Source organism: Dermatophagoides farinae, chromosome 9 (assembly GCF_024713945.1).
Source record: "Dermatophagoides farinae isolate YC_2012a chromosome 9, ASM2471394v1, whole genome shotgun sequence".
In the NCBI taxonomy this organism is placed as follows: domain Eukaryota; kingdom Metazoa; phylum Arthropoda; class Arachnida; order Sarcoptiformes; family Pyroglyphidae; genus Dermatophagoides; species Dermatophagoides farinae.
Genome location: NC_134685.1, coordinates 1,594,229 through 1,621,889, shown reverse-complemented (window position 1 = coordinate 1,621,889; position 27,661 = coordinate 1,594,229). Strand labels below are relative to the sequence as shown.

The window sequence follows — 27,661 nt, the reverse complement described above, 5'->3', positions numbered from 1 at the left end:
TGGGAAAAATTTCCGAAACTATCGCTCTCAGCAAAATTTTCTAAGATTTTTCTATGCTGATTCAGGCAACTATACGTAAATTTTACGTACAAGCTTATTCTTGAGGAATAGAAAGGGGTTCCAGCTGTCTTAGCATCGTGAGTGTTTTTTTGGAACATGTTGAAGTGCAAAAAGCATAAATTTTACGTAGGTTACCTTTCTAGGGTTAATACCGGTATGTGCATTGTACACAACATGCTGTGATGTTGAATGTTTTGCCATGACAAAACTTTACGATTCTTTTTCGTCGTCGTCGTCATCATCATCATTGTTGTGTTAAAGAATATATATAAAAAAATGGAATACCATCACGCGCATACACTGACTAACTGTCTGCTGACTGGCTGGTTGGTTGGTTAAAAAAAAAAGACCTAGTGTGTTTGTGTTTGTGTGCTGGCAATATTCAAAGTTTTGGCCACAGTAGTTTCATTCAAGATTTGATTGTGATTACAACAACCGACCGAACGACGAAATCAAAAAAACAACAACGATAATGATGTTCCAGGATTTAAATCGTTGAAATTATCATTGCTGTTATAATATTTGCCTTGTTTGTTTTGTTTTTTAAATTTTGTTCTCATTAAATCATGTCTTTTTTTGTGCCTTTTTAAAAAAAAAATTAACCACCATTATTAAATACAATTTGGGCTGATTTGTTAACTGTTGTTGTTGTTGTTGTTGAAAACATTGTTACCGAAAAAAAATGGATCTACGATCAAATGATTCAAGAAGATTTTCACAATCATCATCATCAGTACCATCACCACAACAACAACAATCATCATCATCATCATCATTATCAGCTGTGACCGGTGTTAAAAGTAAATGGATTAAAGCATTTCGTTCATTAAAATTAACAGCCGTTGGTGTTGGTTCAAGGTAAGCAAATGAATTTGGATGTGTGTGCGTGTGAATATTCTGAATATTCTGCCATATGATGCTATTGTGTTGTTTTTTGTTTTTTTTTCTCATTTCCACACACACACACACACACATAATCAATGAATGAAAATTGAGATGCAGCAATCATCGAATGATTTCTTCTACTAAGCCTCATATCATCCAATTATAATAATGATGATGATGATGATGATGATAACTAATTAATTAATTCATTAATATTTGCTAATTTTTGCTTCTATTTTGGCTTGAAATTTGATTATCGATTTTTGCATCTATAATTCATTCATTAGCACAAATCATAATTATGTTTGAAGCTGTGTGTGTTTGTCTGTGTGTATGTGTGTGAAAAAAGCCGATTCTTTCGAGAATAAAAATGGAATCGAAATTTTCTTTTTTTTTTACATTTTTGATTGGATTGGATTGAAATTGGTGTTTTTTTTTATTGGAATTTATTCTTTCTTTCTTCCGATGCTTCTGCAGACAAACAAACAAAAAAGAATTTTTTTTCCCCGCTACACAAGGCCATCGAATAATAATTGATTGCATTCTCGTTTTTTTTTTTATTAAAAATATCCACACAGATGGATCACCAATAGGATCATATTCATTTCATTTCATTTCATTCCATTCATACATTCATTCATTGACTATTTTTTTTTTGACATTCGATATGAACAGAATGGAAAAATATTCTTCATTTCATCATCATCATCATCATTATTTGTCATCGATTGGGAATTGAATAATAAAGCTTCATTTTCATTTCAATTCAATTCACTAGTTATAGCTGTATTAATAATTTTTTTTTTTTGTTGTTGTTGTTGTTGTCATTGTTGTTGTTGTTGTTGTCATTGTTGTTGTTGTTGTTGTTGTTATTGTGAATGTGTGAATAAAACAACGAACAAGACGATAATAATAAAGAATTTATAATTCAAAATGATGGCGGTGTTGTTGTTGTTGTTGTTCACAAACCATATGGTTCGATCATCATCATTGAATTTTTCTTTTTTTTTATTTATCTCATCATCTTGCTTCACTATTTAGATTGATTGTTGATCTATTTTGTTTGTTATTTCTTTTTTTATTATTATTATCATCATCATCATCATCACCCTTTGTGTGTAATATAAATAGAGAAAGCCAGTGAGAATGAGATAGATTCCATTCTATGGCCCATTCTTGCTGCAATTTCATATTTTACACATCATCATCATGATAATGGGGCAACTACTACGAACAGCAGACCTTTCAAAATTTTATTCTTTCATTCTCCAATTCTTTATTCTTTTTATTCCGTTTAACAGCAGCAAATTTTATTCTTGGTTTTTTTTTTGGCTGAAGAAAATGAAAAAATAAAAAATTTTAAATTCATTTTTCTTTCACTGTTATTACAACCCCCACACATCAACGAATTCTTGACAAAAATTTCAGTGACAAAATTTTTTTTTTATTGTTATTGATTATGGCCAGAATTTATTATTGACAAGTCAATCATAATGTTTAAAATTCGACAACAGCAGCAGCAGCAACGAAAAAAATGTGTGTGTGAGAAATTCTTATTTTTTTTATTATTATTATTATCATTATGAAATAAAGAGATCCAGAATATATTGGATATTTTTTTTTTCTTTTCACATATTTTGCATACGTAGAAAATTGCACTGCATTCAATCATCATCATTATTTTTGCATTGTTTTTTCTTTTTTCTTTTTTTTTTGCTTCTTTGTTCGTTTTTCATTATATTTTTTTTATGATCATTATTGCAGTATTTAATGCATAATGCATACACATAATTGCAATAAAAAAAAAGAAATAGGAAAAAAGAAGAATATTTGTTTTTTTTGCTTTCATTTGCGTTTTTTATTTTCTTTTTGCCGTTGTTGTTGTTGTTGTTGTTGTTGTTGTTATTTATACCCGTATCCGGTATTTTGTTTTTCTTCTAGCATCTAATTCATCATTTGAATTTCTTTTTCTTTTTTGTTTTGTTTTGGTCAGTCTGTACTTGACACACACACACACACATATAGCCAGACACATCAATAATTTTGAGTGTTTTAAGATGCAATAATAATAATAACAACAGCAGCAGCAAGTAAATCTTTCATTTTTTTTTCTTTACAGATTTCTGGAACTTGTCAGTTGAATAATATACAATACACACACATACATGTGAAATGATATGACCATTCATCCATCCATCCATCCATATACACCATCATCATCAAACATGATGACCAACAACATTATTCAATGGATATTGATATAGAAAAACAAACAGAATGATGATGAGCCCAAAATAGAATCAAACAAACAAAAAAACAGACCCCAAAAAAAAAAAATCTTATTTGACAAACGTATTTGAGATCTGTTTGTTTGTTCGTGTTCATGTCGGTGTGTGTGTGTGTGTTTGTGTCAGTTTGTGATTCGTTGTGAATCACGGATTTCTGATTCATGTCACATTATCTTATGATGATGATGATGATGATGATCTGATTGAACAACATGAAAAAAAATGAATAATACATGTTTACGAATATCTTTTTTTTTGTTTTTTTCCAAATTCAATCCATTCAACATTGTTTTTGTTTCCCCCCCACCACTAATTATTACACATCGACAACACATTGTGTACATTGTTGGACTGTTGTTCTTGTCCGGTGTTTTTTTTTTATTTGCGATAAACAGCTTTTCTCAATTTTTCTATTAATCTATAATCATTTTGGATAACATGAATGTTTTTTTTTCTCTATGTTTATCATCATCATCGTCGTATCGATGAAACAAGCCCAAAAAAAAAATTCATAAAAAACGTAATTTCCATATATTCAAAATATTTGTCATCTCTATACATGATTGTTACATTTAGTATTGGCTGTTATACCCCTCAAAAAATGTTTGTAAATCATCTCAAATAGATTGACTGATTGATTGATTGTTGAATTTGTTTCGTTGCTTTTTTTCTGTTTTTCATATGAGAAAAAAAAATTAGAGATAGAGAATGATGATGATGGTGTGAGTGTGAATGAAAAAAAACAAAAATCCATTATAGTCAGCACTTATAATTGAATCAAAGAATGTATTCAAAGAGTTTCAAAAACAACAACAACAACAACAACAAACAACAACAATGAAGCTAAAGTAATTTGTTCATACAAAGAATCGAAAATGGAAAATGGAAAGTTTGTTTTTTTTTCATGTTCATTCTCAACAATTATTCCTCAACCCAAATTTTGGATTACAATGTAATGTGATGATAATGATGATGATGATGTCCACCATACACTGTTTGGTGGAATTTTTTTTTGTTGTTGTCTTTTTTTTCCAAACAAATAGAAAAACCACATTAAATGTGGCTGAAAATTCACTGGAATCGAATTATTTATTTATTTATTTATTTTTTGTTCACCCCAAAAAGATGTTACAAATTTTTTTTTTCGTTTGGTTATTCTACCACCGGATTCTGAGTGTACAGAATCTGATTTACTATAACATTACACACACACACACACACCGAGAGAGAGAGAGAGAGACAATATGAATCAATCACAAATTTTGCAAAAAAAAAAATCCTCTCTGTTTTTCTGTTGTTTATGTCTAACCATTCATTATACAGTCATATATACCAGATTGACCATTTCTTAGATATCTTGGAATCTTCAAATTTCTTTTTGTTTTGTTTCAGTTTTTGTTTTGCATTTGACTGACTGAAAGGAAATTTGATCCAGAAAATGATAACAATTTATGATGATGATGATGACGATGATTGCCATACAAAGGAAATTCTTTTCTTTCATTTTGAGAGAACAAAAAAAATATTCGGAAATTTAACACCTGCTTCAATTTTTTTTTATTTTTTTTTCGTTGTTGTTATTCGTGCAATATGTGTGTTTGTTGGTAATCTTAGTCTAGTGGTTCCATTAGAAGTCAGTGAAAGACCAAACTGAACAAGACAGACAGACTAGTATGGCAAACTTTTTCACAATGCTGTAATGTTGGTCTGTCACTGACTTCTAATGGGGACTAGCTAGCTAGACTTGTAATTTCAAAAAAATTCAATTTGAAAACATGAAAAAAAACAAAATAATAAAAAAAAAGAAAGTTTTGAAATTGAATCGAGCGAAATAAAGAGAAAGAGAAAAGAATTTCAAAACAAAACCATGAATATTCTTTTGCCTGCTTGATAGACAGACAGACATGAACAACAAACAACTTGAACAACCTGAACAAAGTGGTAAGAATTAATTATTGAGAGAGAGAGAGAGAGAAAAAAAAAAACTGTGGAATTAACTTCCAGAATGAGTTTTCGATTTTTTTTTCGTTCAATGAGAAAATAACTAATAATAAATGAATGAACACCATTTGCATTTCTGCCAATTGCGTTGCATTTCATTTCATTTCAAATTCAAATTCACTTTTTTGTTGTTGTTATTGTTGTTGTTGTTGTTCATCATTTTTATTTTCTATTTTGTTCATTAATAATAATAATTTCCTGTTGTTTACCTCAAGAGAATTACCATGTTTTTCTGTTTGTTTGTTTGGTCGTTTTCTTGTAGTCGTCGTCGTCGTCGTCGTTGCTGTTCATATGTTTTTTTTTTTTTTGAATCAATGAGTCAAAACGATGCGTTTTGTTTTGTTTTGTTGTTTTTTTTTGTCATTTTCGTTTCTTTAATGCTTTTTTCTTCTGTAATATTTTTACTTTTGTTGTTGTTCTATATAATAACAACAACAACAACAACAACAACAACAAAGACAACAACAACAACAACAACAACAACATTTTTTCATCCATTTCAAATAGAGCAAATCGAAAATCTATATTGACAATTCAAATTGAATTCCAATTTCATGGAATCGGTTATTATTATTATTATTATTATCGTTATTGGTGATGCAAAACGCGAATTTTTTTTTTTTTTTGAAATAGAACTCCTGTGGTGATTTCGAAAACGAGATTTGAATTGAATGAGTGTGTGTGTCTGGGTGTGTGAAAGTGTCTAGGAAAACGATTCAATTTCCAACCATGAATATATATATTGCACAATTGTAATTTGATGGATTTTTTTTCTCTCTATTTTTTGGTTGGTTTCAATTGCAAAAAAAAATCAAATTCATTATATTTAAACTGAATGAAAGCGATAGTGATGCTCAAATGATGATGATGATGATGGTGATGACGATGATGAAACTTTTTCATCAATTTCCGATTCTCTTTTTTTTTTTTTTTGTTTCTGTTGTTGTTTATTTCAGTCTTGGTTGATCGGTTCCATGTGTGTGTGTGTGTGGGTTTTCCATTGGAAAAATCACATATTTTTATTCACACACTTGAATTTGATTTTATTATGTGGCTGTGTTGGTTTTTTTTTTGGTTTCAATAATTATGATTGAGCCATCTAACCAAGCCCATACTAATGATAATGCCATTAAAGTGCATATATGCAATTTATAATCAATTTAATCGATGTTCACCATTATCCACACATTACCATCATCACATGATAATGATTGTGAATTTTTTTTTCATACACACACACACAAAATCGCTCCTTAATCGATTTATATTGATAATAATGATCATATGATTCATTCTTTCCATTTTTCTCTTGGCCATACCATGGAAATATTGGTGAACTTTTTTTTGTTTTGTTTTGTTTCTGTTTTTTTTTTCATTTGTAAAGTTTCAATATGTTTTTATAACCGGATCAATAACGTTTCAAACGAAAAGAAAAAAAAATAATTCCAGGTTTTTTCCATTGCAACGTTGATGATACCTGTGTTCACATTAAAACGAAAAAAAAACTTTGTAACAAAATGGAAAAAATATTGATTTCCAATTCATTAAATGGGGAATTATTAGCGATAAAATGAAAAAAAATACCAAATTTCAAACATCGAATGAATCGATGTTTCATGGCTTTTTTTGGGCATAATTTTGAATTTGAAACAAGATAGAAATTCCGGATGACAATTTATAAGTGGAAATATTTTTTGGAAACAAAAAAAAATTTTTTTCTTGTTGTTGGCATTTCATTTCCATTATTATTAGTAGTAATAAATGACGAGAATGGTTTGGTCTTTTTTTTTTGTTATCAGACTTGATACAAACACACACACATACACGCACATAGAGAAATATTTATGACAATTAAATCCGATCAAATCGCACACACACACATACGCACGCAAATTACAACAACAAAATTATCGTTTTGGTTAGGATTTTATTATTACCAAAAAAACCTACACACACATCACTTACGTTGACATAAGAATTTGACCAATTTAAGTGCTGCTGTTGTTGTTGTTGTTGTTATTAAAATAAATATCGACGTTTCTTTTCATCATGAATCAATGGACCATAATATATAATTATTATTAACAGAAAAAAAACAACAACAACAACAAAAACAGCATATACAATTGAGAAGATGGAAAAAAAATCGAAATTTCTAAATCGATTGATTGATCCAATGTGAAAGATTGGCTGATTGTAATATAATTGCGATGATATTTGATATTGGATATACAATGAAAAAGCAAATTATAATCACACACACACACACCGCATACACACACACAAATTGAAATTCAAAGTTGAATTATAGCTAGATATCATTATACATAATGAAATTTGTTTTTTTTCTATATATAGACATTAATTGGTTTTGATTCATTAATCAATCAATCATCAAATATTATAATAAAAAAAAGGAATGGCAAGATTGTATAACATGTAAAATTCTGGTTACAGTGCGAGAGAGAGAGACAGAGAGAATAACAATGAATGATTGGTGGTGATTCGTTTGTTGTTTGATCTTTTTTTTACGGAAAAAAAACAAAAAAAGAATGATTAATGAAATGGAAGCTTTGAAATTGACATTTAAATCACTGTGTGAGTGTGTGTGTGTGTGTTGTATCGAATGTCAAACACAATTATAAACAAACAAACAAATGATGATGATGATGATGTTTTTGCGAATAAAAAAAAACAAATTTATCCATGATGATCAAATTAATCAAATTATTACGATTATTACCGCCACCATCAATCGATCAATCGATTCTTTCAAAATTGTCCTTTTTTTTCTAATCAATGTGAAAACAAAACCAAGAATAATGTCATTCTCTTTTTTTTTTTTTTGTTAATCATCAATCATCAGAAGAACAAAAAAGAATCGCCAACATCAACGATGATGATTGTGGAAAAAAAACAATTTTTTTTTATTCCAAAAAAAACCTGTATATACATATAATCGATTCATTTTGGTGTTTGTTGTTCGTTCGTTTTTATTCTTTCATTTTTTTTTTTTTTTTTTTTGGTCTATAATCAATGCAAGAATCATTATCATTTCAAAATTGCTTTCACCATTATTGTGATGTTGATGATGATAATGATGATGATTATGGCTCCAATTAGAATAATTGCGAATATGGCTCATATCAAATACTGGTGTGTGTGTGTGTGTGTGTGTGTGTGTAAATGGGCCAAAATGGTATTGTTGTTAAGCTGTTCACATTTATTCACTTGGTGAAAATGGTTTTTTTTTTTTTTTTTTTGGTATTATATGCACACTCACACACATTGTCGGTATTCATATATATAATAGGTTGACACAGACAAACAAGCAGGTATCATCGTCATCATCATCATCATCAACTTTAATGATGATAATAAATTTACTCCATGTGTGCGTGTGTGTGCATGTGGGTGTATGTGCGGGACCCGAACACTCTTATCACCTATTATCGTTTTTTCTTTTCTTCTTTTTTTTTTGTTATTCGATTTTCATTCCAGGAATAAAATTCACAGGCCAGGAAAATAAAAAAAAAACCTGAATATAAAGAATAAATAGGAATTTTATGATTATGATGATGATGATGATGATGGTGATGATAATGAAGATGCAAGGTTTCTGTTTTTATTTCATTTTTATTCTTTCATCCATTTATTCATTTGAAATGAAATGAAAAATTATTCATCATAACAATTATATTACAATTTATTCACACACACACACACACACAAACGCATATACAGAATATTCTAGCACTTACTGACGAGCCCATAGGCATGATGATAATTTTTGATTATGAATTGAATGTTTTTGAATTTTATTCATTGTGTTGTTTATCATTTGGTTAGAAAGGAACAACAACAACAGAAAAAAATGCGTGTGTGTGCGTGTTTTCTGTACTAATTTTTCTCTCGTTTTGTATACTTTTATATCCATCACTCATTAAATATATAGGAATAATGATCTGGCCGATTTAGAAGCACAACGTACATATCGTATATCCGTACAATTGGGCGTACATGCATTTCAAGAATATACGTATAAAAAAATTACAGCTTGTGATGTTTGTAGAGAAATTTTACGTGGTATGTATTTTTTTTCGTCAAAATATCAATTGATTGTTTATTGATCATTTATTGATTATCTGATTTCAAAAAAAAAAAAAAAATTCTTCACAAATAAAGGTCATTCTCGTCAAGGACTTAAATGTAAATTATGTAAAATGAATGTACATGCTGGCCAATGCCAGGAAAATGCACCAAAATGTCAGGTATGTTTTTAAATGAATTTCATTCGTTTGTTGTTGTTGTTGATGCTGTTACTGTTTATCTCGACTAACATTTTGACATTTAAAAAATTTTAAAATGAATATAAAACAATTCAATGGAATTTGTGATTTTTTTTTTCATTTTCATTTTAGAGAGAGAAAGAGAAAAAGAGACAAAGCCCGTTAGAAATGAATAAAAATGAATGAATTGAATACCATGTGTTTATTTATTACAAATATAACAATAATATAACAATAAATAGAATCAGAATGGCATTTCATTTATATGAATGAATGGAATGGAATGGAATGTTTGATTTTGGTTATATTTGGATATTTTTACCCCTCGTTTTTTTCGTATATTAGGATATAATTTATTCAATCAGAACATTCAATTCAATTCAATTGATTCATATGAACTGGGGGGAAAATTTTTTATTTTTATTTTTTTTTTCACCGGCTTATAATTAATCTGACACGTATTGTGATTGTATATTGAAGCTCATCATCATATTCATAAATTTTTGCTTGTGTGTGTGCGTTCTAAATAAAGACTCACTGGGAGGGAAAAAAATGGGGACAGAAAAAATAAACAAAAAAAATCTAATTAGGTAAACATTTTTTTTTCGATAATAAAATTATATATCCGTACATACATGGTTCCGTATTTTTTTTTTTTATTATTATTCAAATCGCCATATTAATATACATGATGATGATGATGACGATGAAGTCAAATTCTCTAAATTCTCTGCTCATACATGACGTGTTTTCATATGGCACATCCATAAGCGATGGCATAGTGTGTAGGAATCATGGCTATTGGCCATTTATGTTTTTTTTTCTGGTATTGAAATGAATGAATGAATGAAAAATCATCATTCAAAAGTGATGATAATGAAACATTCAGTATAATGTAATGCAATTTTTTTTTTCGCTACAACGGAAATTCTATTTTCTTCACCATCATAGATTCTAGATTCTAAAGAAGAAAGAAAAAAACCCGGAAAGGAATATATGTGGCGACAAAATTTCTTGTGTGTGTGTTTTTTCACTTTTTTATGTTGTTTACATTTCAAATCACAAAAAAAAATTTTCTACACACACACACATGGATTTAAGTTTTGTCCAGTATTTTTTTTCATCAGTTTGTTTGTTTGTTCATCATTAGTTTGATGATTTGATTCAATAGAAAGGATTTCCATTTCATATAAACAAACAAACAGCCAAAAAAAGCTTTTTGATGAAGCAATCTTGAAATGTTTTGAGAGATAGCGAAAAAAAATATAAAAAAAATGAACTCAATCGGCTTAATTATTTTGTTGTTGTTGTTGTTGTTGATCAAAAAAAAAAAAAAAACGGATATTCTATATCATTACATTCGAACGTCATTTTTTTATGTTTATTCTTGGTGTCTCTCTCTCTCTTTCTATGTTTCTGTTTTCCGATATATAGCGATGAATGACAAACAACCAGCTGCATTCTATTTGGTTATTAACAACAACAACAACAACAACAACAACAACAACAGCAGCAGCAACAACAACAACAACAAAATGGTGAATTATCCATCGACCAATAATAATCAGATGACATTGATATCGATTCTTTGCTTTACTTTTTTTTTCTCTTGAATGTGATTCATTTTTGTTCGATAATTGTGCAATAATATATAAATATATATATACATGCACCATACATGAATGTTTGCTTTCCCTCAATGCATTTTTTTTTTGTTTCTCATTGGAGAATTCAGAATCAAAGGTAATCACAATATATACTTTTTTTTTTGGTCTCACAAGTATGTGTGTGTGTGTGTGTGTGTCTGTGTGTACGGATATTGGATCGGTTATTGGATCGATATCGATTTCACCATCTGGTTATTTTGTTTTTCTTTAATTTTCAAATCAAATTGAACAAAGAAAAAATTGTCAAATCAACAGCAAAAATGATGAAAACAAAAAAAAAAAAAAATAAAAACAAATGAAACATTTGAATGTCATACAAATTGCATTTATGATGATGATGATGATGGAGAAAAAGTCCAATTTTGATTAAATTGATTGATGATTGATTGACAGATATTGATTTCTTTCAATACAGAAGAAACAAAAAAAAAATTAATGAACAGCATTCTGCTGATTCCTTCATTCTCTTTGTTCAATCAATTTTTTTTGTTTCGTTTTTTTCGGAATAAAAACAATGATGAAAACAAAAAAATTGACAGTAAACAAGAATGAAAAAAAGAATGGGTAAAGACAACAACAAAAATAAAGTTCTGCAGTTGGGAAATTTTTTTTTTATTATCTAGAATTCTTTATTCTTTTTTGTTGTTGTTGTTGTTAATGCTGCTGATGACGATGTCCATCTTAATTTGAGAATTCTAATAAATGAATTGCTCACAAGAATATTCTAGTGGTTGATGTGTGTGTGTGTTGTAATCATTGATCATCTTGTTTGTTTTGTTTAATAATTTTTTTTCAGGAAATTCAAATTCAAATGAAAATTTAAATTTTAAATCTTTTTTTCTGCAATCCATGCAGGTACGTCATATAGATGAATGAATGAATAATTTTTTTTTTTGTTGCTTCTGAGAAAAAACCAGTTTTTTTCCACCCACAAGTCCCACACACACACAAACACACACAGAATGTGGAAAAAAATACTCTAATTGGACATTGTAATCTCTTTCTGATTTTTCCAAGAATTTGTCCAAAAACAATTGGTCTATTGGAATTAGTCGTATTAGTGTGTAGTTTGTTTTGTTTTGCCCTGCATTTTTTTTTTGTTGGTCTCGATTCTTTGAGCTTTTTTGATTTCTTGACCTTGGTTGGTTTTTTATTTCGTTTATTCATACTCCAATTATCTATTTCCTTTTTTTAAAAAATGGTAATTAACTTCTTGTATCGTTTTTCTCTTTCTCTTTTTCTTTTGTTTTTTTTAAATAATGATTTTCACCATAATTTGAATAATAATAATTAAATTCAACAACGAAAAAAAAAATTCAGATAAAACTTTTAAATATTCACAACATGCATATAAATAATCAGACAAAAAAAAATGAATGTTTTCACTTTTCACAAACAAACAAGCAAACAAACAACACATAATGATGGAAAATATAATGAATGTAAAACAATTACAGAATAAAGTTTACAAATTCTTGTAAACTTTTTTGTTTTTTTGTTTTTTTGTTTTTTTTTTTTTTTGGCACCACACAATCACTGCTTGTTGTTGCAATGGATCTATGAATAAATTTTTCCACCACCACTAGCACCACCAAGTTTCTCAAATTGCTCTATAACAATTTTCTGGACCAAAAGTTTTATTGCCAGCAATCATGATGAATAATTTGAATGCGAGAGAAAAAAATGAATTGAGAATGGAAATTTTTGCTGTTGTTGTTGTTGTTGTTGTTGCTGTTTCCACTTATAAAGTTTGATATAATTTGATTCATTTGACAAACAGAATGAAACATTTTTGCCTTTTTTCTATCGTACAAGATCAATGAATTTTTTTTCAATCATTCAATTCGTAGATTATATGATTGGAAAAATGATTGGATTTTTTTCATTCATTCATTCTTTCAATTCTGGATTCTGTCCTGAATAAAAAAAAAATTCATTTTCAATATCGATACCGAAAAGGAAAAATTCTGTTTTTGTTGTTGTTGTTATTGTTGTTGCCCGGTTATTGCTAGGTTATTTGGGATAAATATGACTACATTATCCAGTATTACATAATACAGTATTTAAATGTTTCGGGGTCAGAAATTAGAGCAAAAAAAAAACTGTCAAAATTCATTCCGGATCATCTCCGGGTCCTGGAAATGGATCGAGTTTCATGGATAGCTAAAATTGAAAAGAAAGTGTGTATTTGACAACTGGAATTGAATGGGCCTAGGCGTTTTTTTTGTACAAAAAAAAAATTTTCATTTTTATTATCTGCTTCCTTTTTTAATAATTTAATTCAATTTTCATTGTTGTTGTTAACCATTTTTCTCACTCTCTCTCTTTTTTTCTTTTTTTTTCTTTTCATCATTTATAGCCTAAACCACGTTTACTACGAAAACAGAAATCAGCATCTGAATTGGAGACAAAAATAACCATACCACAGATTGATGATGAAAGTAAGTGGTGTGTTGGTGTTTGGTCAGAAATTATTTTTTTTTTGCCTATGTATGGAATTCGGGTTACAGAATCCACATCACACACACACACATACACAAACACACTTGAAAATCATTATTCCAATGTGGAATGGGAAAGAATTTTTTTTTCTTTCTTGAGCTTCAATGAACCATAAACAATGTATGTAACACACACACACAATATAATGACGGTGGTAGCCAAAAAGAATACTGAATAAAAAAAAAAATTCAGGTGCACCAGGTGTATCCATATTAATATATTGTAAATCTATTCCAACAACAACAAACGACGGCAGCAGCAACCAAAAAAAAAAAAAACCTGACACTAACAATGACATAAAGGCGAAACCCGAATAATAATAGTAATAACCGGATAAGAGAAATTCTGACAAAAAAAAATATCATACACACACACACAAATAGAAATAGACAGATAGTGACAAAGAATATCTCATTTTTTTTTGTTTTTGGGTTTCATTTTTTTTGTTTGTTGCACTACCCAGAAAACAAACAAATTCCACAAATTCTGGGCGTATTATAATCATTATTATTATGACATCAACAAAAACATTGTCTATACATTGTTATTATTTATTTCCAAAGTTTTCGGTTTTCTTTGTTTTTGTTTGGTTTGTGTGTGTGTGTGTGTGTGTTGGGCATTCTTAACAGGTTATTGTTATTGTTACTGTGTTGTTGATAATGGCGATAATGTTGTCCAAATATCATTGTCATCATCATGTGTTTAGTTTGTTTGTTTCATTTATCGCATTGTTGTTGTTGTTGTTGTTGCTGCTGCTGCTGCTTTTGCCGTTATCGTTTGGTCAATTGTTTAATGAATTTACTCAAGAGAAAATTATATTTCCATTCATTAGTCAAATTAAAAAAAAAATAAAAAAAATATGTGTAGCTAACACAATACACATACATGTATGGATTCTTTTTATTTCCATTCTGGATAATGGTTTCGTTTTTTTTGCATTCTTTTCATTGTTTTTTTTCCACAATTAATTGTTCACCACATACATTCATACACAAACATTGTATATATATGAATAGATTAAATACAATCTTTGTCGTTGTATCCATTGTGGTCATGTGTTTCATTTTCACCATTTTCTTGTGTTTTTTTTTCTCTAATTTCATTCTTATTCCTGGAATTATTCAATCGATTTTACCATTTTTTTCTTTTTCTTTTTTTTTTTGTTTTTGTTTTTGTATTTACCGTGAATTTATTGATTTTATGATTATAGAATATCAAAATTATGATCCTGTTTATCAATCACTACGTGCTGCTGCTGATGCTCGTAAATGTGCACAATATGTAACGGAACATTATTCAAATTATAATGGTGGTGGTGGTGGTAGTGGCGGTGGTGGTGGTGGTAAACATAAACATAATAATAATTATCATCATCATTATCATCATGATTCTTCCGGAAGTGGTAGTTCAGGTTCTATTTCGATTAAACAAACATATGGTAATGGTCCATCTAATTCTGGTGGTGGTGGTGGTGGTGGTAAACATCAAGATAGTAATGATAGTTTAGTTGGTAGCCAAACAAGTTTAACACATTGTCAACCACAACATCATCAACATCGTCAACAAGAAACATCATCATCTTCATGTCCACCACCACAACAACAACAACAACCACAACCACCACCACCAACAATAAAAATGACACATAGAAATTCGGATTCAGAATTTCATCAATCAACTATTGAATATCATCAACAACAATATGGTTCAATGATGAAACAACAACAACAACAACAACAACAGCCGGATATCCGTTATCAACATTATGGTAGTGGTCATTCATCGATGAATAATTCCAATGAACAATCACCAATGATAACTAATCGAACATTACCTGGTTTTGCCTATCATAATAACAATGGTAATGGTGGTGGTGGTATTGTTCCAATATCAATCAATAAATCATCCGTGCCAATCATTCATCAACAACAACAACATCATAATACACCTACATTATTAACAATATCACAAACACAACAACAAGCTTATTCGGCACCACATAGTCCACATAAAAAGAAATTAACATTACGAATGAAAAGCTTAAGTTTAGATAGTCCAGAATCGGCTGAAACATTAAAAGATAAAAGGCCAAATTTTACACCACCAATACCACCACAATTACCACCATTGCCGCCCATTGCCGCCGCTCATCATTATCATCATCATCATCCTCATCATCATTCACAACATCGTCGTGATATGATGAAAACTGTTGCTGAACCATCATCATCATCATCATCATTACCACCAACAGTTGGTCTTGTTGGCCAATCACCACCACGTTATGATTCAAATGAAATGATTAATCATTATTCACCATATAAATGTATGTACATGGATTATTTTCGCATGAATTTAAGAAAAAAAAGTACATCATTTTCCCTGGCAATAATGAATTCTATACCAAGCAAAAAAAAAAAAAAAAAAAAAAAACGATAGAAACAGAATAAGAAAAAAAATTTCCAATAGAATCGTTTCCGGTACATATAAATAAATAATTCATTCACATCTCAATATCACATACACACACACAAAAAAAAAACTAGAAATTTTCTTTTCTTTCCAGTATTCTATACATATATATTCTTATTACCGGTTATGGTATGGTTTAAAGTTTCATTTTTTTTTCTTTTCGTTTCTCATTTTGCAATCGTCCAAGATCAAGTTATGAAAATGAATTAGTTATGATGATGATGATTATGGGAATAATGAAAAAAAGAAAGAATTTATGATGAACTCCCAAAAAAAAAGACAGAAAAAAATGAACGATTCCCAGAATGAGTACCGGTGTGTATATATATGATTACAAAAACGGTAATCCTTTTCTTGTCTCTTGTGTGTGTATGTTTGTTTATTAGAATCTTGTGTCATCATCATCATCATCATCATTGGTCTCTTGGGCCATAACATGAACTATAATCTTTTTTTATTTGTTGTTGTTCATTGGTTAGTTGAAATAGTTATTCAGGTTTATATAGTTTTTTTTTCACTGGAAAACAAACACCACAACCAACAACCAACCAACCAACCAACTAGCCCCTAGTACCAGAGTATGAGAGGCCCATTTACATGAATTATTGATTGTATTAATCTTGTTTCCCAAATTTTTTTTTCTCTACATTTTATTTTTTTTTTCATTTATATTTTGTCAAAAAAAAACTTCATTCATTCATTCGTTCATCATCATTATGTTTATTTTTGGATCATAAAATCTTTCATCATTCGATGGTCTTATGAATCATGGAATGAATGAATGGATCATTTTGAAATTGGCTGTCGTACTGTTCGGTTGTCGTTATTGTTGACTGTTGTTGGATTTATTCTACAACAACAACAAAATGATGATTAAACCATACAATTATTATTTACCGCCAATATTTATTCAACAACAACAACAACAACAAAAATTGAATGAATCAAATAATAAACAATCAATGATATCGATATCAAAAACAGCGGCAGCAGCAGCAGCGGCAACATTATCATCACAATCATCGAATGTATCCATCCAGCATCCAACAACGGCCACACAACAATCATCACAACAGCAGCAGCAACCATCAACTGTTCAAGCACCTCCACCACCATTGCCACCACCGCAACCATCATCAACATCACAACAACAACAACAAACAGTGGCAGCAGCAGCAGCAGCAGCCGCATCATCAAATCAATATCAAATATCAAAACGTTTTAAATTAGGTATACATGGCCGTATGAGATCATTTGAACGTGATGATCAGATATTTGTACAGGATCTACCACCATGTTCAATGTCACCATGTCCATCACCGGTAAATTATTATTATATTATTATTATTATTCTAATGATTACAATAATTTACCTGTTTTCTTTTTTTTTTGATTGAAATAGAAACCACAACGTCTATTACCGACCAACATATTTGTTGTATTATACAATTTTCGTAGCCGACAAATTGATGAGCTTAATTTAAGGTATATATATTGAATTTGTCAAAAAAAAAAAAAAAAAAATAATTAACTTTTGTGTCTGATTCAAATTTTTCCATATTTATGTACAGAGCTGGTTATATGGTCACTGTAGTCGACACAACCGATCCAGATTGGTGGCAAGGTAAATGTATGGGAAAAGTAGGATTCTTTCCATCAAAATATGTAACAAAATTATTTCCCGGTGAACGTCCATTACAAGTAATACATACAGTTCAATTGACCGATGGTGAATTTGCTATTAAATTGCTTCGTGAACAGGTTTGTTGTTGTTGTTGTTGTTGTTGTTCCATTCGTTTATTTATTCATTCATTCATTGATTTTTCTATATATAAAAAAAGAAAGAAAGAAAAAAAAACTTTTCAATTATCATTCATTTATATTCATTTAATTTGAAATTCAAATTAACTGGAAAAAAAACCAAACCAATAACATAACCATTTTCTCTCCATTCATTCTATTCTCATTTCAATAATTTATAAAAAAAAAAAATTTTTTCTTTTTCAGATTGTCATTCAAGTATCGGAAGAGATGAGTGGCATCATAATGGTACGTACGGGCATCAACGATAAAATTGTTCCCTGTCCATCGAAATATCTTCAAGAGATAACATTATAAACAAAACAAAATACAAAATGTAAACTACAAGAGAGAGCTTATTCAAGAAACTATATTTCTACTACTTCTACAAACTACAAACTACTACTACTGATACTGCTACTACCTACAGAATCGATTGAATTAAATAATTTCAAGGAATAGGAATAAATTGATGAGAAAAAGAGAAAAAAAAATGTGAATTCAAAACATCATCATTGTCGTTGTCAATATGTTATTATTTTTTTTTCTTGCTTGAAAATGAAACATAATATATAAACACTTGAAAAGATTCTTATTTTTTTCGAATGAATGAATGAATGAATAGGTTCCAATTCTAATCAATTCTTAATATAATAAATGTATAGAAAAAAAATCGATGGATGATGATGATGATGAAAAAAAAACATACAGACAGAATTTGATTGATATGAAAAAAAATTGACACACACACACAGAATATTCTTATTGATTATTTTATCTACTACTTACATTAATTATTCTATTCTATATATTTATTGAATGAAATGAATGAATTAGGTTGATATATTTGTGAAAAGAAAAAAAAACAAAGAAAAATTTTTATTTTATTTTTTTGTCAAATGTGCAAATATATTATGATTTGTAACTCACCACTAACACAACAATAACAAACAAAAAATGAATCACTGGATTGAACAAATGATTCGATGATGAACGAAATAATCGATGTATATCGAAAATTGTAATGTAAATCAAAACAAATACAAAAAAATGTTGTTCTTGTTCTGATTGTTATTTCTTTTTTTTCTTCTTCTTCTTCTGATTATATGATTGTTGAATTTATTTTTTCTACCATCTATATATGTAAATCAAATGTATTCATTTCGATCAAATTATGAGAAAAAAAATTGTCAATAATAATAATAATAATAATAAAAATTATGACAATTCATTCGCCGTTTCCTTTCTTATTATTCAAGAAATTTTCATATTCTTTTAATGTTTTGATCATTTTTTGTTGTTGTTGTTGTTGTTGTCGTTGTTGTTTTGTTGTTTATGAATGCGATATCCCAGATGGCTAATTTAATTATTATCAGCCATCACACACAAAAAAAAAGAAATAAACATCACAATTCAAACGCAATGATCGGCAAGAAAATCAAAAAACAATTTGGCTAATATTAGTTTTTTTTCTTCTTGTTGTTGCCATTGATCTAAATCAAATAAAACAATTAGTCTCTTGGGATTGAATAAGATGTGTGTGTGTGTGTGTATGTGTTTGTTTACAAACCGCAATGGAATAATTGAATTTATTGGATTTTTGGATTTTTTGATCAATGAATCAAATATGTCAAGTTGGCGCCATGTCATTTTTTTCCCAAACGATAAATTACAGTCACAATGTGAACGTATGCTTGTGAATTAAAATAATGTGTTTAATATCATTCTTAACAATATGCAATCGTTGTTCGAATATAAAGTCATAATGCATACTGTATGATTTATATTGCCATTGAGACTAAAAAATTTACGTCAACTATCCCGTCCTATATGAACGGGAACCTTATATATTTGTTATAAACATCTTTTTGCCAATTCATTCTCACTCTGACGTTTTTGCATTTTCCATTGTTTTCGAGTTTTATTTAAATTTTGAATTTTTTTTTTCTCAACATGGATTACCTCGGTAAAGATATGCGAAAGCTTCGAAAAGATGATAAAGAAGAAGAGAAAAAAGAGATAAAAAGTAAGTCGATATTCGATAGGTTTTTTTTAAAACAAATCTTTAATCATCATTTTGTTTATTTTCATTAGCTTTGGATGAAGGTGATATTGCATTGTTGAAATCATACGGAGCTGGCCATTATAGTCGAGCCATTAAAAAAGTGGAAGAAGATATTCAAGCAACATTAAAACGTGTAAATGAATTGACCGGTATTAAAGAATCAGATACCGGATTGGCACCACCAGCTCTCTGGGATTTGGCCGCCGATAAACAAACACTTCAGAATGAACAACCATTACAGGTAGCACGTTGTACAAAGATCATCAAACAGGAGAATGAAGAACCAAAATATATTATCAATGTAAAACAATTTGCCAAATTTGTTGTCGATTTGGCCGATTCGGTTGCACCTACCGATATCGAAGAAGGAATGCGTGTTGGTGTTGATCGTAACAAATATCAGATTCATGTTCCATTACCACCGAAAATCGATCCTACCGTTACAATGATGCAAGTGGAAGAGAAACCTGATGTAACCTATACGGATGTTGGTGGTTGCAAAGAACAGATTGAAAAGTTACGAGAAGTTGTTGAGACACCATTATTACAACCGGAACGTTTTGTCAATCTTGGTATTGAACCACCGAAAGGTGTATTATTGTTTGGACCACCCGGTACTGGAAAAACACTTTGTGCTCGAGCTGTGGCTAATCGTACTGATGCCTGTTTCATTCGTGTAATCGGATCTGAATTGGTACAAAAATATGTGGGCGAAGGTGCTCGTATGGTTCGTGAACTTTTCGAAATGGCAAGAAACAAAAAAGCCTGTCTAATATTTTTCGATGAAATCGATGCCATCGGTGGTGCTCGTTTCGATGATGGTGCCGGTGGTGATAACGAAGTGCAACGAACTATGTTAGAATTGATCAATCAATTGGATGGATTTGATCCTCGAGGCAACATTAAAGTATTGATGGCCACTAATCGACCGGATATTCTTGATCCAGCATTAATGCGTCCAGGACGATTAGATCGTAAAGTAGAATTTGGTCTTCCTGATTTAGATGGTCGAACACATATATTCAAAATTCATGCACGATCAATGAGTGTTGAACGAGATATCCGTTTTGAATTATTGGCTCGTTTATGTCCGAATAGTACTGGTGCCGAAATTCGTAGTGTTTGCACTGAAGCCGGTATGTTTGCCATTCGTGCACGTAGGAAAGTGGCAACGGAAAAAGATTTTCTTGAAGCTATTAATAAGGTGATTAAATCGTATGCAAAATTCAGTTCAACACCACGATATATGACATATAATTAATTAATTACTTAATTAATTAATTGATCTATGTTTTTGTGTGTACAAAAAAAAAAATTTCAATTGAAATAAAAATGAATAAATAAATGAATCATTTTATACTTTTTTCAATCTGTGAATTATGCAAATGAATTTTTTTTTTCTTAAAAAAAACGTCTTTTTTTCATTATCACATCATATAAATCAATGGTCGGCAATGTAATTTGGCAATGCAGCCACAAAATGGTTGCCTAATCTACTTTTGTATTATTAAATATTATATTTCATTTTAATTTTGGACAATTTTTCATTATGACCTTTCGAACATTTAACATATGCACTTTTCATTACATTCAATGGCCTTGGTTTTGATGATAGAAATATTTTATTCCTGAATCTTGATAATTCATTTAGCTTTCGAAATTCTTTTATATTAGCCACTGATTTATGATTGGCAATAAGATTAAAGAGAAAATAATATCCAGTCATGAATGCATCATTGCCGGCATGATGTAAACCAATTTTTCTATGTAATGGGTTCTTCTTTTGTTTCACATTGAATATTGTTGATTTGTTGATCATGATCATGATCATTTTCATCATCATCATCCTCATTATCAAGATCATTAACGATATTGGAATCTTCTTGATTTATTGCTGATTGTTGTTGTTGTTGTATCTCTAACAATTGATTTACTAATAGTTTACTTTTCTTATTTCGTTGTGATCGTAGCTCTTCATCCAATATTAGATCAATATTATGTGATTGTTCACAGTGATCGGATTTTTCACACCAACCATATTTCTGTAAATGCAAAAAAAAAATTCAACCAATTTTCGAATTCAAAAAAAAAAAAAAATAATAAACTCACCGAATATGGTTCACAAATTTTACCACCATTATTTGTTGTTGTATTCTGCATAATTTTTGGACTAAGATCAAATATTCTTATATCGTTAACGAATTTTTCATCATCATATTGATCAAATTTCAGCACTAAATGATGAATATTTTTCAATTTTCGAAAATAATTATTTCGTTGTGCAAATTGAAACAAATATTCCAGATATGAACAAGACAAATGTGCTACGGCTATATATTTCGTATCGAATATACCATTGGGAAACATTTCAGTCAGATCAGCCATAAATGTTTCAAGTTTTGTTGGAATTTCAGCATAAAAATTATGATAAAGAAAAGCCAAATCAATGAAACCATTTTGTAATAGTAATGGTAATTTCAATGAAATCAATAATTCAATCAATTTTCGTAATGAAGGCTGTGTTGCTGTTGATGATGATGATGATGATGATTCAATCGATGGATTATCATTACCAGGATAAAATGCAATACCATTGGTTGAAAGTTCATTAAAATCGAAACCTTGTTTGACCAAAAATTTCATTGAACGTGTTTCCATAACAAATTCCGTATTGTTCAATGTAAGAAAATGAAAAACATTAACAGTTATATGAAATTTTTTATCATCATTGTTTTCATTGTCTTTATCATTATCATCAGTATTTAAAATACTATCATTAGAAAGTTCATCATCAGCTTCCAAACAATCGGAAATCTGTTTCATAATCAATTGATGTTCATTATTTGATTGATGTTGTTGTTTGAAAAAACCTTTTGTTGCATCAATCTTGTAACAAGCAATACCCATCGACAATATTGATCGAGTTGTGGCCGCTTTTCGAATCGCTTCATAACGTTCATCGATTTGGCTATAGGAGATAAATGATGAAAAAGATTATCAGTGAAAAAAAATTTGTCAGTTTAATAACAATATTTACGATGCAAATATATCTTTTGATCCAAGACCGGAAAATTCCTTTGAAATGGAAAATGAAAATTAAAAAAAAAATAAATGTCATTTCAAACCATTTTAATAAATTTTTTACAAACCAGATCTATGGCAATGAAATCACTTTGTTGCATACATTTCGTAATGGATGGCCACCATCGAACGAAATTATTAGCATCCACCATAATACATGGAACATTCATTTGGACCATCATTTTGGATGTTGTTGTTGCACTAAAATTATCGTTATCGACAGTCATCATTTGCTGGGCAACAAACCAAACAAAAAAACAACAACAACAATAACAACGAATTGCAGCTCAAATAATTTGATCAATGTAGATTTTTTTTTTTTTAGTTTTAGTTTTGGAATTATAATTTCATTTAAAATTGAATTTAATAATTAAAAATATGAAAAATTTAAACACAAACACATGATTTGATTGTGTTGTCATTAAATTCGTAAATAAAATTATTATTATTGGCCGCTAATAGACAACGTATCAATCAATCAATTTATATATATTCGTTTCATATATTTTTTTTATAGCTAAGTTTTTCCAAAATTCCATTTACATAAAATTGAAACAAATAAATAGCTCTATAAAGCGTTGATGATGATGATAAGATGAGAGGGTGTTTGGATGCAAGGATGTTTGATTAGATCAAATAAATGCAGGCAACAAAAAAAATGGATATGAAATTATAAACAAAAAATACAATTCTAACAATCAATTAATCAATCATATTTATCATCATCATTAACATTGCCATTCTGTTTACGATAAACTTGTTTATGATAATGTTTAGGCCCATGACAATGATTGGGACAACAATCAGGTTCATCATCATCATCATCATCGGATGAAGATGACGATGATGGATCACCAAATATTTTAGGCTTTTCATATATACAACAGCATTTGGATTTTTTACGATTTAAATGTTCATTATCGATAGTTCCTTCGGTAAATTTTACTTTTTTGTCGCTATATAAATGAAAAAAAAACCAAAACAAAATTGTCATCGTAGTGTAATGAAAATAAAAACAAACCAAGCATTGAGCACTCACTTTTTTGTTTTATCATCTTCCGATTGTTTTAATTTAATTTTCAATGATGGTTCTTGACAATCATTTTGTTCGTCCAACTGTTCTGTGATTATCACAGTGGTAGATGATGATGATGAAGGAATTTCCATTAGATGGTCATCCATTTTTGCATTGAAGAAAAAAATATGATTCCCGAGAATCTGTGTTGCAAACAGCTGTGTTGATTTGTGGGTTGCTACTATCGACTATCTCGACTAGAAAAGGTTGACAAGGTTGAAAAAAGTTTTTTTTTATTTTTGAAATTTAAAATTACACAAACATTTTTATTGAACATCATCTTGATTTTTACATAAATTCTGCCATAAATTCATGATAAAAAGATAATTGACAAGATGATATTCTACTTTATCCACTTTGATATCATATGCAAGTAATGATTCGGCTTTTTTATGATCATTATCGGACATGAAATTATGTGCAGTATTTATTAATCGATTTCTTTCCTCTTGATCATCGACTTGTTCTTTGATTATTTTTTTATAATTTTCAATATGATTTTTACGTGCAATCAATTCTTTTTGTTCATTCATTTCTATAAAACGACGATGATGTATAGTGTATATGGTATACTGTATACGTTTAACAATACAATCGACCACATTGGCAAGATTCACTGAGAATGCTTTCTTTACATTTCTAGCCGATGATGTTGATGATTGATTTGTTTCGGAATAAAAATTTATATTAATCATACGATTCTGATCCATTATATATAAATTTCGATGCAATTCTTTTGAATCAATCTTCAACATGGTGAGAAGATTATTTTCAAACAAACAAATTTGTTCCTGTAAAGCGCCGAAAATTTTTACAGAATTTTCACCAAAATTTTTACGCAGATATTCTTTGACAATAAATTTGACCAGACTAGTGAAAAATGCTTCAAAATCTAATGAACAATTTGATTTACTGATCAATAGGAATTGTGGTGCAAAGTAATGTGCGGCAAACGATAATTTCCATTGAATTTGACGTAATGAACAATCATCGTCGCCATGTTTCTCACGATATCGTTTGTATAATTGTTGCATTTCAAATGTCATATATTTTATTCGAACCGATTGTTCGAAACTCAATTCAAGTAGCATTTGAAAAATAGAATCAGCATCTGGATTGTTGAATTTATCGCCCAATAAATATGGAAATAATTCGATGAAATATAAAAAATTTAATGCATCAACATTGAATTTTAATCGACATGTTTTTGAAATGAATTTCGAAACACCATACTCAGAATTCGGTTCAGTATTACGTTTAAGTGCTTCGAACACAAGATCAGCATCATAATTATCGATGTCGTCATCTTCATTTTTTCCGGCAAATACAATGATTTTCTTTGACATCATGATTTTTAATTTTTCATATAAAACATTGATAAAATGTTGCATTTGATCGTCAATAAAATCCAATGAATTTGTTTGTATTATATGATACAATGTTCTTTCGATTAGATCGTTGGCCGATAATTGGCCCCAGATAAATAATGTTTTCAACAATGAAACACATTCGACACCGAATCGTTTGGCCATAGATTTAAGATAACATGGATAGAATAGAATATTTAACACTTTTTCTGTATCGATTTCAAATATTCGTTGTTTGTTTTCACCAATCACATTGACCATTACATAGCCACAACGTATAAGAATATCGAGTCCTTTTTCAAAATCATTACGTCTTAATGTTGAATATGATAGTGCTCTTTTCATTGTAATCGCACCACAATGGAGAAGAATTTTGGCCACTTTAGCCGGCACTATTGAATGATATTCTTCAATTAATTTAACAAGAATTTTCTCATGATTATGAATCATTTTTGGGATTGTTTTTGTATCGTTTATTGGAAAAAAAAATCTGAAACAAAAAAAAATTCGGTGAAATAACATGTGAATTCTTTTTGTGTGTGTGTGTGGAACGCCATCTATCGTTCCGAATGACAAAAACGTGCATTAAAGAAATTATAAAATTTTTTCCGAAAAATTTGGCCCGAAAAAACCTAGATTATATAAAAACGAATTTTGTATCGATAAATGCATGATTTTTTTTTTGAAAATACGATTAACGTTTCTGAAGCTGATAGAAAACCCAATCTTCCATGAACGAAGGTACATATCGTGTATGTGATGATATATCCAGCTGTACATTGGACAATTCACTAACGACCTGTTCATAATCAGCCAATGATTGTTTACAATTAGCACCGATAGCATGATTCAGATAAAGGCCATTTGGACGTAAAATTTGCATTGAAAGCTGTAATATTTCTCGAACAAATGACCAAAGTTTTTGATTATCTTCAACAATAACATCACGATGTTCACGTGTACTGATCGGTATATCCGTTAGATCATTGAAAATAACATCAAATGTTCGTTTTTGTTCAATATAATCATGCATATAACGAATACAATCGCCAACAATTACTTTGTAGTTTGAACCATCGAAACAATCCAATGTATCACCACATGCACCACGAAGATATTTACGACAATGTAACATAACTTTTTCATCAATATCGATCATTGTTACAAATTTTGGTGATTCTTTAACCAGTTCATGTAATAGGCCACCATCACCACCGCCAAGAATAAGAATTTCTTTGTCTTAAACCATACGAATGAATGAATGAATAAATGAATGAAGGAAATCAATTCTACTTTATAATAATAATCTTACCTTTATAATTATTTTTGCCAAAATTCATTAATCCATGTGTATATGGTAGATCAGCTTCGGCTAGATTTTGCATATCATCCAACAAAAGACAATTACCTAAACTAGGTGAATGTAAAATTTTAATATTCTGAAATGGTGTCGTTTCATTCACAAGAACTTTATCAAAATCATATTCCAATACACGACCATCGGATGTTAGAAAATATGATGGTACCAGATTATCACGTTTCAATATTGGTATAGCTTCAACATGATCCATTTTTTGCTGCTGTTGTTGTTGTTGTTGTTGTCCGGCACAGTGATCGGATCCGATACACAATGTATTCAATCGATCTTTGAGTTTTTCAACCAAATTATTCATTCGAAATAATTCACCACAATTTTGTGACATTTCACCAGTTATGGAAATTAATTTCTTATGATGATGATTACGATCATCATCATTGAAATCATAATAACGAATGGTAAGAAAAATTTCCTTACTACTTGATGTATACAAATGTATAGATTTATTGTCGTTACCATTATCGCCATTTATAGATGTACCGATACATCGATGTTCATCTAAATCGGCTAATTCTTCACGTATTATCTTGTCTAATGATTGCCAAAATATTCGATCAGGACAATCTGTTAAACGGAAACTCAATAAAAATGATTTTAATGGCATTTTGTTTTGATGATTTCAAGAATAATAATGAAAAAAAATAATATAACTGTAACGATGATAACGGGCTTGGTCCATCCATGTATGACCTACATTCATTGTATGTTACAAAGTATAACCATTGTGAAAA

The 27,661-nt window shown here is 29.5% G+C and overlaps 6 protein-coding genes and 1 long non-coding RNA gene across 8 annotated transcripts; 2 read left to right on the top strand and 5 right to left on the bottom strand.

Moving 5' to 3' along the window:
- Nucleotides 1-415: 415 nt before the first annotated feature.
- Nucleotides 416-19,195, top strand: LOC124497835 (uncharacterized). 2 transcript variants are annotated; one of them, XM_047061513.2, is made up of 9 exons: nucleotides 416-918; nucleotides 9,190-9,320; nucleotides 9,420-9,505; nucleotides 13,550-13,631; nucleotides 14,903-16,018; nucleotides 17,149-17,486; nucleotides 17,567-17,649; nucleotides 17,736-17,925; nucleotides 18,172-19,195. In XM_047061513.2, exons 1-9 carry the CDS (start codon nucleotides 743-745, stop codon nucleotides 18,280-18,282), a joined length of 2,313 nt encoding a protein of 770 aa, XP_046917469.2. In that variant the 5' UTR covers nucleotides 416-742; the 3' UTR covers nucleotides 18,283-19,195. The 2 variants fall into 2 exon arrangements, with proteins under 2 accessions (XP_046917469.2, XP_075590006.1); XM_075733891.1 differs by lacking the exon at nucleotides 18,172-19,195 and having other exon boundaries at nucleotides 418-918; nucleotides 17,736-18,137.
- LOC124497838 (uncharacterized) lies at nucleotides 17,683-18,858 on the bottom strand. The gene is made up of 3 exons (XR_006959449.2): nucleotides 18,754-18,858; nucleotides 17,877-17,989; nucleotides 17,683-17,813 (listed from the first exon to the last, which is right to left on the bottom strand). It is a non-coding gene; the product is annotated as an uncharacterized LOC124497838 (long non-coding RNA).
- A 625-nt stretch (nucleotides 19,196-19,820) lies between the features above and the next one.
- On the top strand, nucleotides 19,821-21,398 carry Rpt1 (26S proteasome regulatory subunit Rpt1). Its single transcript, XM_047061497.2, has 2 exons — nucleotides 19,821-19,990; nucleotides 20,059-21,398. Exons 1-2 carry the CDS (start codon nucleotides 19,918-19,920, stop codon nucleotides 21,288-21,290), a joined length of 1,305 nt encoding a protein of 434 aa, XP_046917453.1. The 5' UTR covers nucleotides 19,821-19,917; the 3' UTR covers nucleotides 21,291-21,398.
- LOC124497816 (target of EGR1 protein 1) lies at nucleotides 20,059-23,550 on the bottom strand. The gene is made up of 5 exons (XM_075733965.1): nucleotides 23,179-23,550; nucleotides 23,067-23,104; nucleotides 22,139-22,997; nucleotides 21,872-22,071; nucleotides 20,059-21,834 (listed from the first exon to the last, which is right to left on the bottom strand). Exons 1-5 carry the CDS (start codon nucleotides 23,338-23,340, stop codon nucleotides 21,537-21,539), a joined length of 1,557 nt encoding a protein of 518 aa, XP_075590080.1. The 5' UTR covers nucleotides 23,341-23,550; the 3' UTR covers nucleotides 20,059-21,536.
- Nucleotides 23,551-23,605: 55 nt separating this feature from the next.
- On the bottom strand, nucleotides 23,606-24,376 carry LOC124497833 (uncharacterized). The gene is made up of 2 exons (XM_047061510.2): nucleotides 24,150-24,376; nucleotides 23,606-24,066 (listed from the first exon to the last, which is right to left on the bottom strand). The coding sequence occupies exons 1-2, from the start codon at nucleotides 24,290-24,292 to the stop codon at nucleotides 23,817-23,819; spliced, it is 393 nt and encodes a 130-aa protein (XP_046917466.2). The 5' UTR covers nucleotides 24,293-24,376; the 3' UTR covers nucleotides 23,606-23,816.
- LOC124497817 (uncharacterized) lies at nucleotides 24,279-26,074 on the bottom strand. The gene is made up of 2 exons (XM_047061493.2): nucleotides 24,448-26,074; nucleotides 24,279-24,382 (listed from the first exon to the last, which is right to left on the bottom strand). Exon 1 carries the CDS (start codon nucleotides 26,072-26,074, stop codon nucleotides 24,452-24,454), a length of 1,623 nt encoding a protein of 540 aa, XP_046917449.2. The 3' UTR covers nucleotides 24,279-24,382; nucleotides 24,448-24,451.
- Nucleotides 26,002-27,631, bottom strand: Sms (spermine synthase). The gene is made up of 2 exons (XM_047061500.2): nucleotides 26,865-27,631; nucleotides 26,002-26,791 (listed from the first exon to the last, which is right to left on the bottom strand). Exons 1-2 carry the CDS (start codon nucleotides 27,532-27,534, stop codon nucleotides 26,247-26,249), a joined length of 1,215 nt encoding a protein of 404 aa, XP_046917456.2. The 5' UTR covers nucleotides 27,535-27,631; the 3' UTR covers nucleotides 26,002-26,246.
- Between the last annotated feature and the right edge of the window lie 30 nt (nucleotides 27,632-27,661).

Bases quoted from the DNA above. Each gene is read 5' to 3' on its own strand.
- LOC124497835 (XM_075733891.1), top strand. From the start codon at position 743: ATGGATCTACGATCAAATGATTCAAGAAGATTTTCACAATCATCATCA. The intron at 9,321-9,419 runs GTATGTATTTTT...TCACAAATAAAG, and splicing joins TTGTAGAGAAATTTTACGTG to GTCATTCTCGTCAAGGACTT. The intron at 17,650-17,735 runs GTATATATATTG...ATTTATGTACAG, and splicing joins ATTGATGAGCTTAATTTAAG to AGCTGGTTATATGGTCACTG.
- Rpt1 (XM_047061497.2), top strand. From the start codon at position 19,918: ATGGATTACCTCGGTAAAGATATGCGAAAGCTTCGAAAAGATGATAAA. The intron at 19,991-20,058 runs GTAAGTCGATAT...TATTTTCATTAG, and splicing joins AGAGAAAAAAGAGATAAAAA to CTTTGGATGAAGGTGATATT.
- LOC124497816 (XM_075733965.1), bottom strand. From the start codon at position 23,340: ATGATGACTGTCGATAACGATAATTTTAGTGCAACAACAACATCCAAA. The intron at 23,105-23,178 runs GTTTGTAAAAAA...TCCATTTCAAAG, and splicing joins ATTTCATTGCCATAGATCTG to GAATTTTCCGGTCTTGGATC. The intron at 22,072-22,138 runs GTGAGTTTATTA...TTGCATTTACAG, and splicing joins AAATTTGTGAACCATATTCG to AAATATGGTTGGTGTGAAAA.
- LOC124497833 (XM_047061510.2), bottom strand. From the start codon at position 24,292: ATGGATGACCATCTAATGGAAATTCCTTCATCATCATCATCTACCACT. The intron at 24,067-24,149 runs GTGAGTGCTCAA...TCATTTATATAG, and splicing joins GAAGATGATAAAACAAAAAA to CGACAAAAAAGTAAAATTTA.
- LOC124497817 (XM_047061493.2), bottom strand. From the start codon at position 26,074: ATGTTATTTCACCGAATTTTTTTTTGTTTCAGATTTTTTTTTCCAATA.
- Sms (XM_047061500.2), bottom strand. From the start codon at position 27,534: ATGCCATTAAAATCATTTTTATTGAGTTTCCGTTTAACAGATTGTCCT. The intron at 26,792-26,864 runs GTAAGATTATTA...GTATGGTTTAAG, and splicing joins TGGCAAAAATAATTATAAAG to ACAAAGAAATTCTTATTCTT.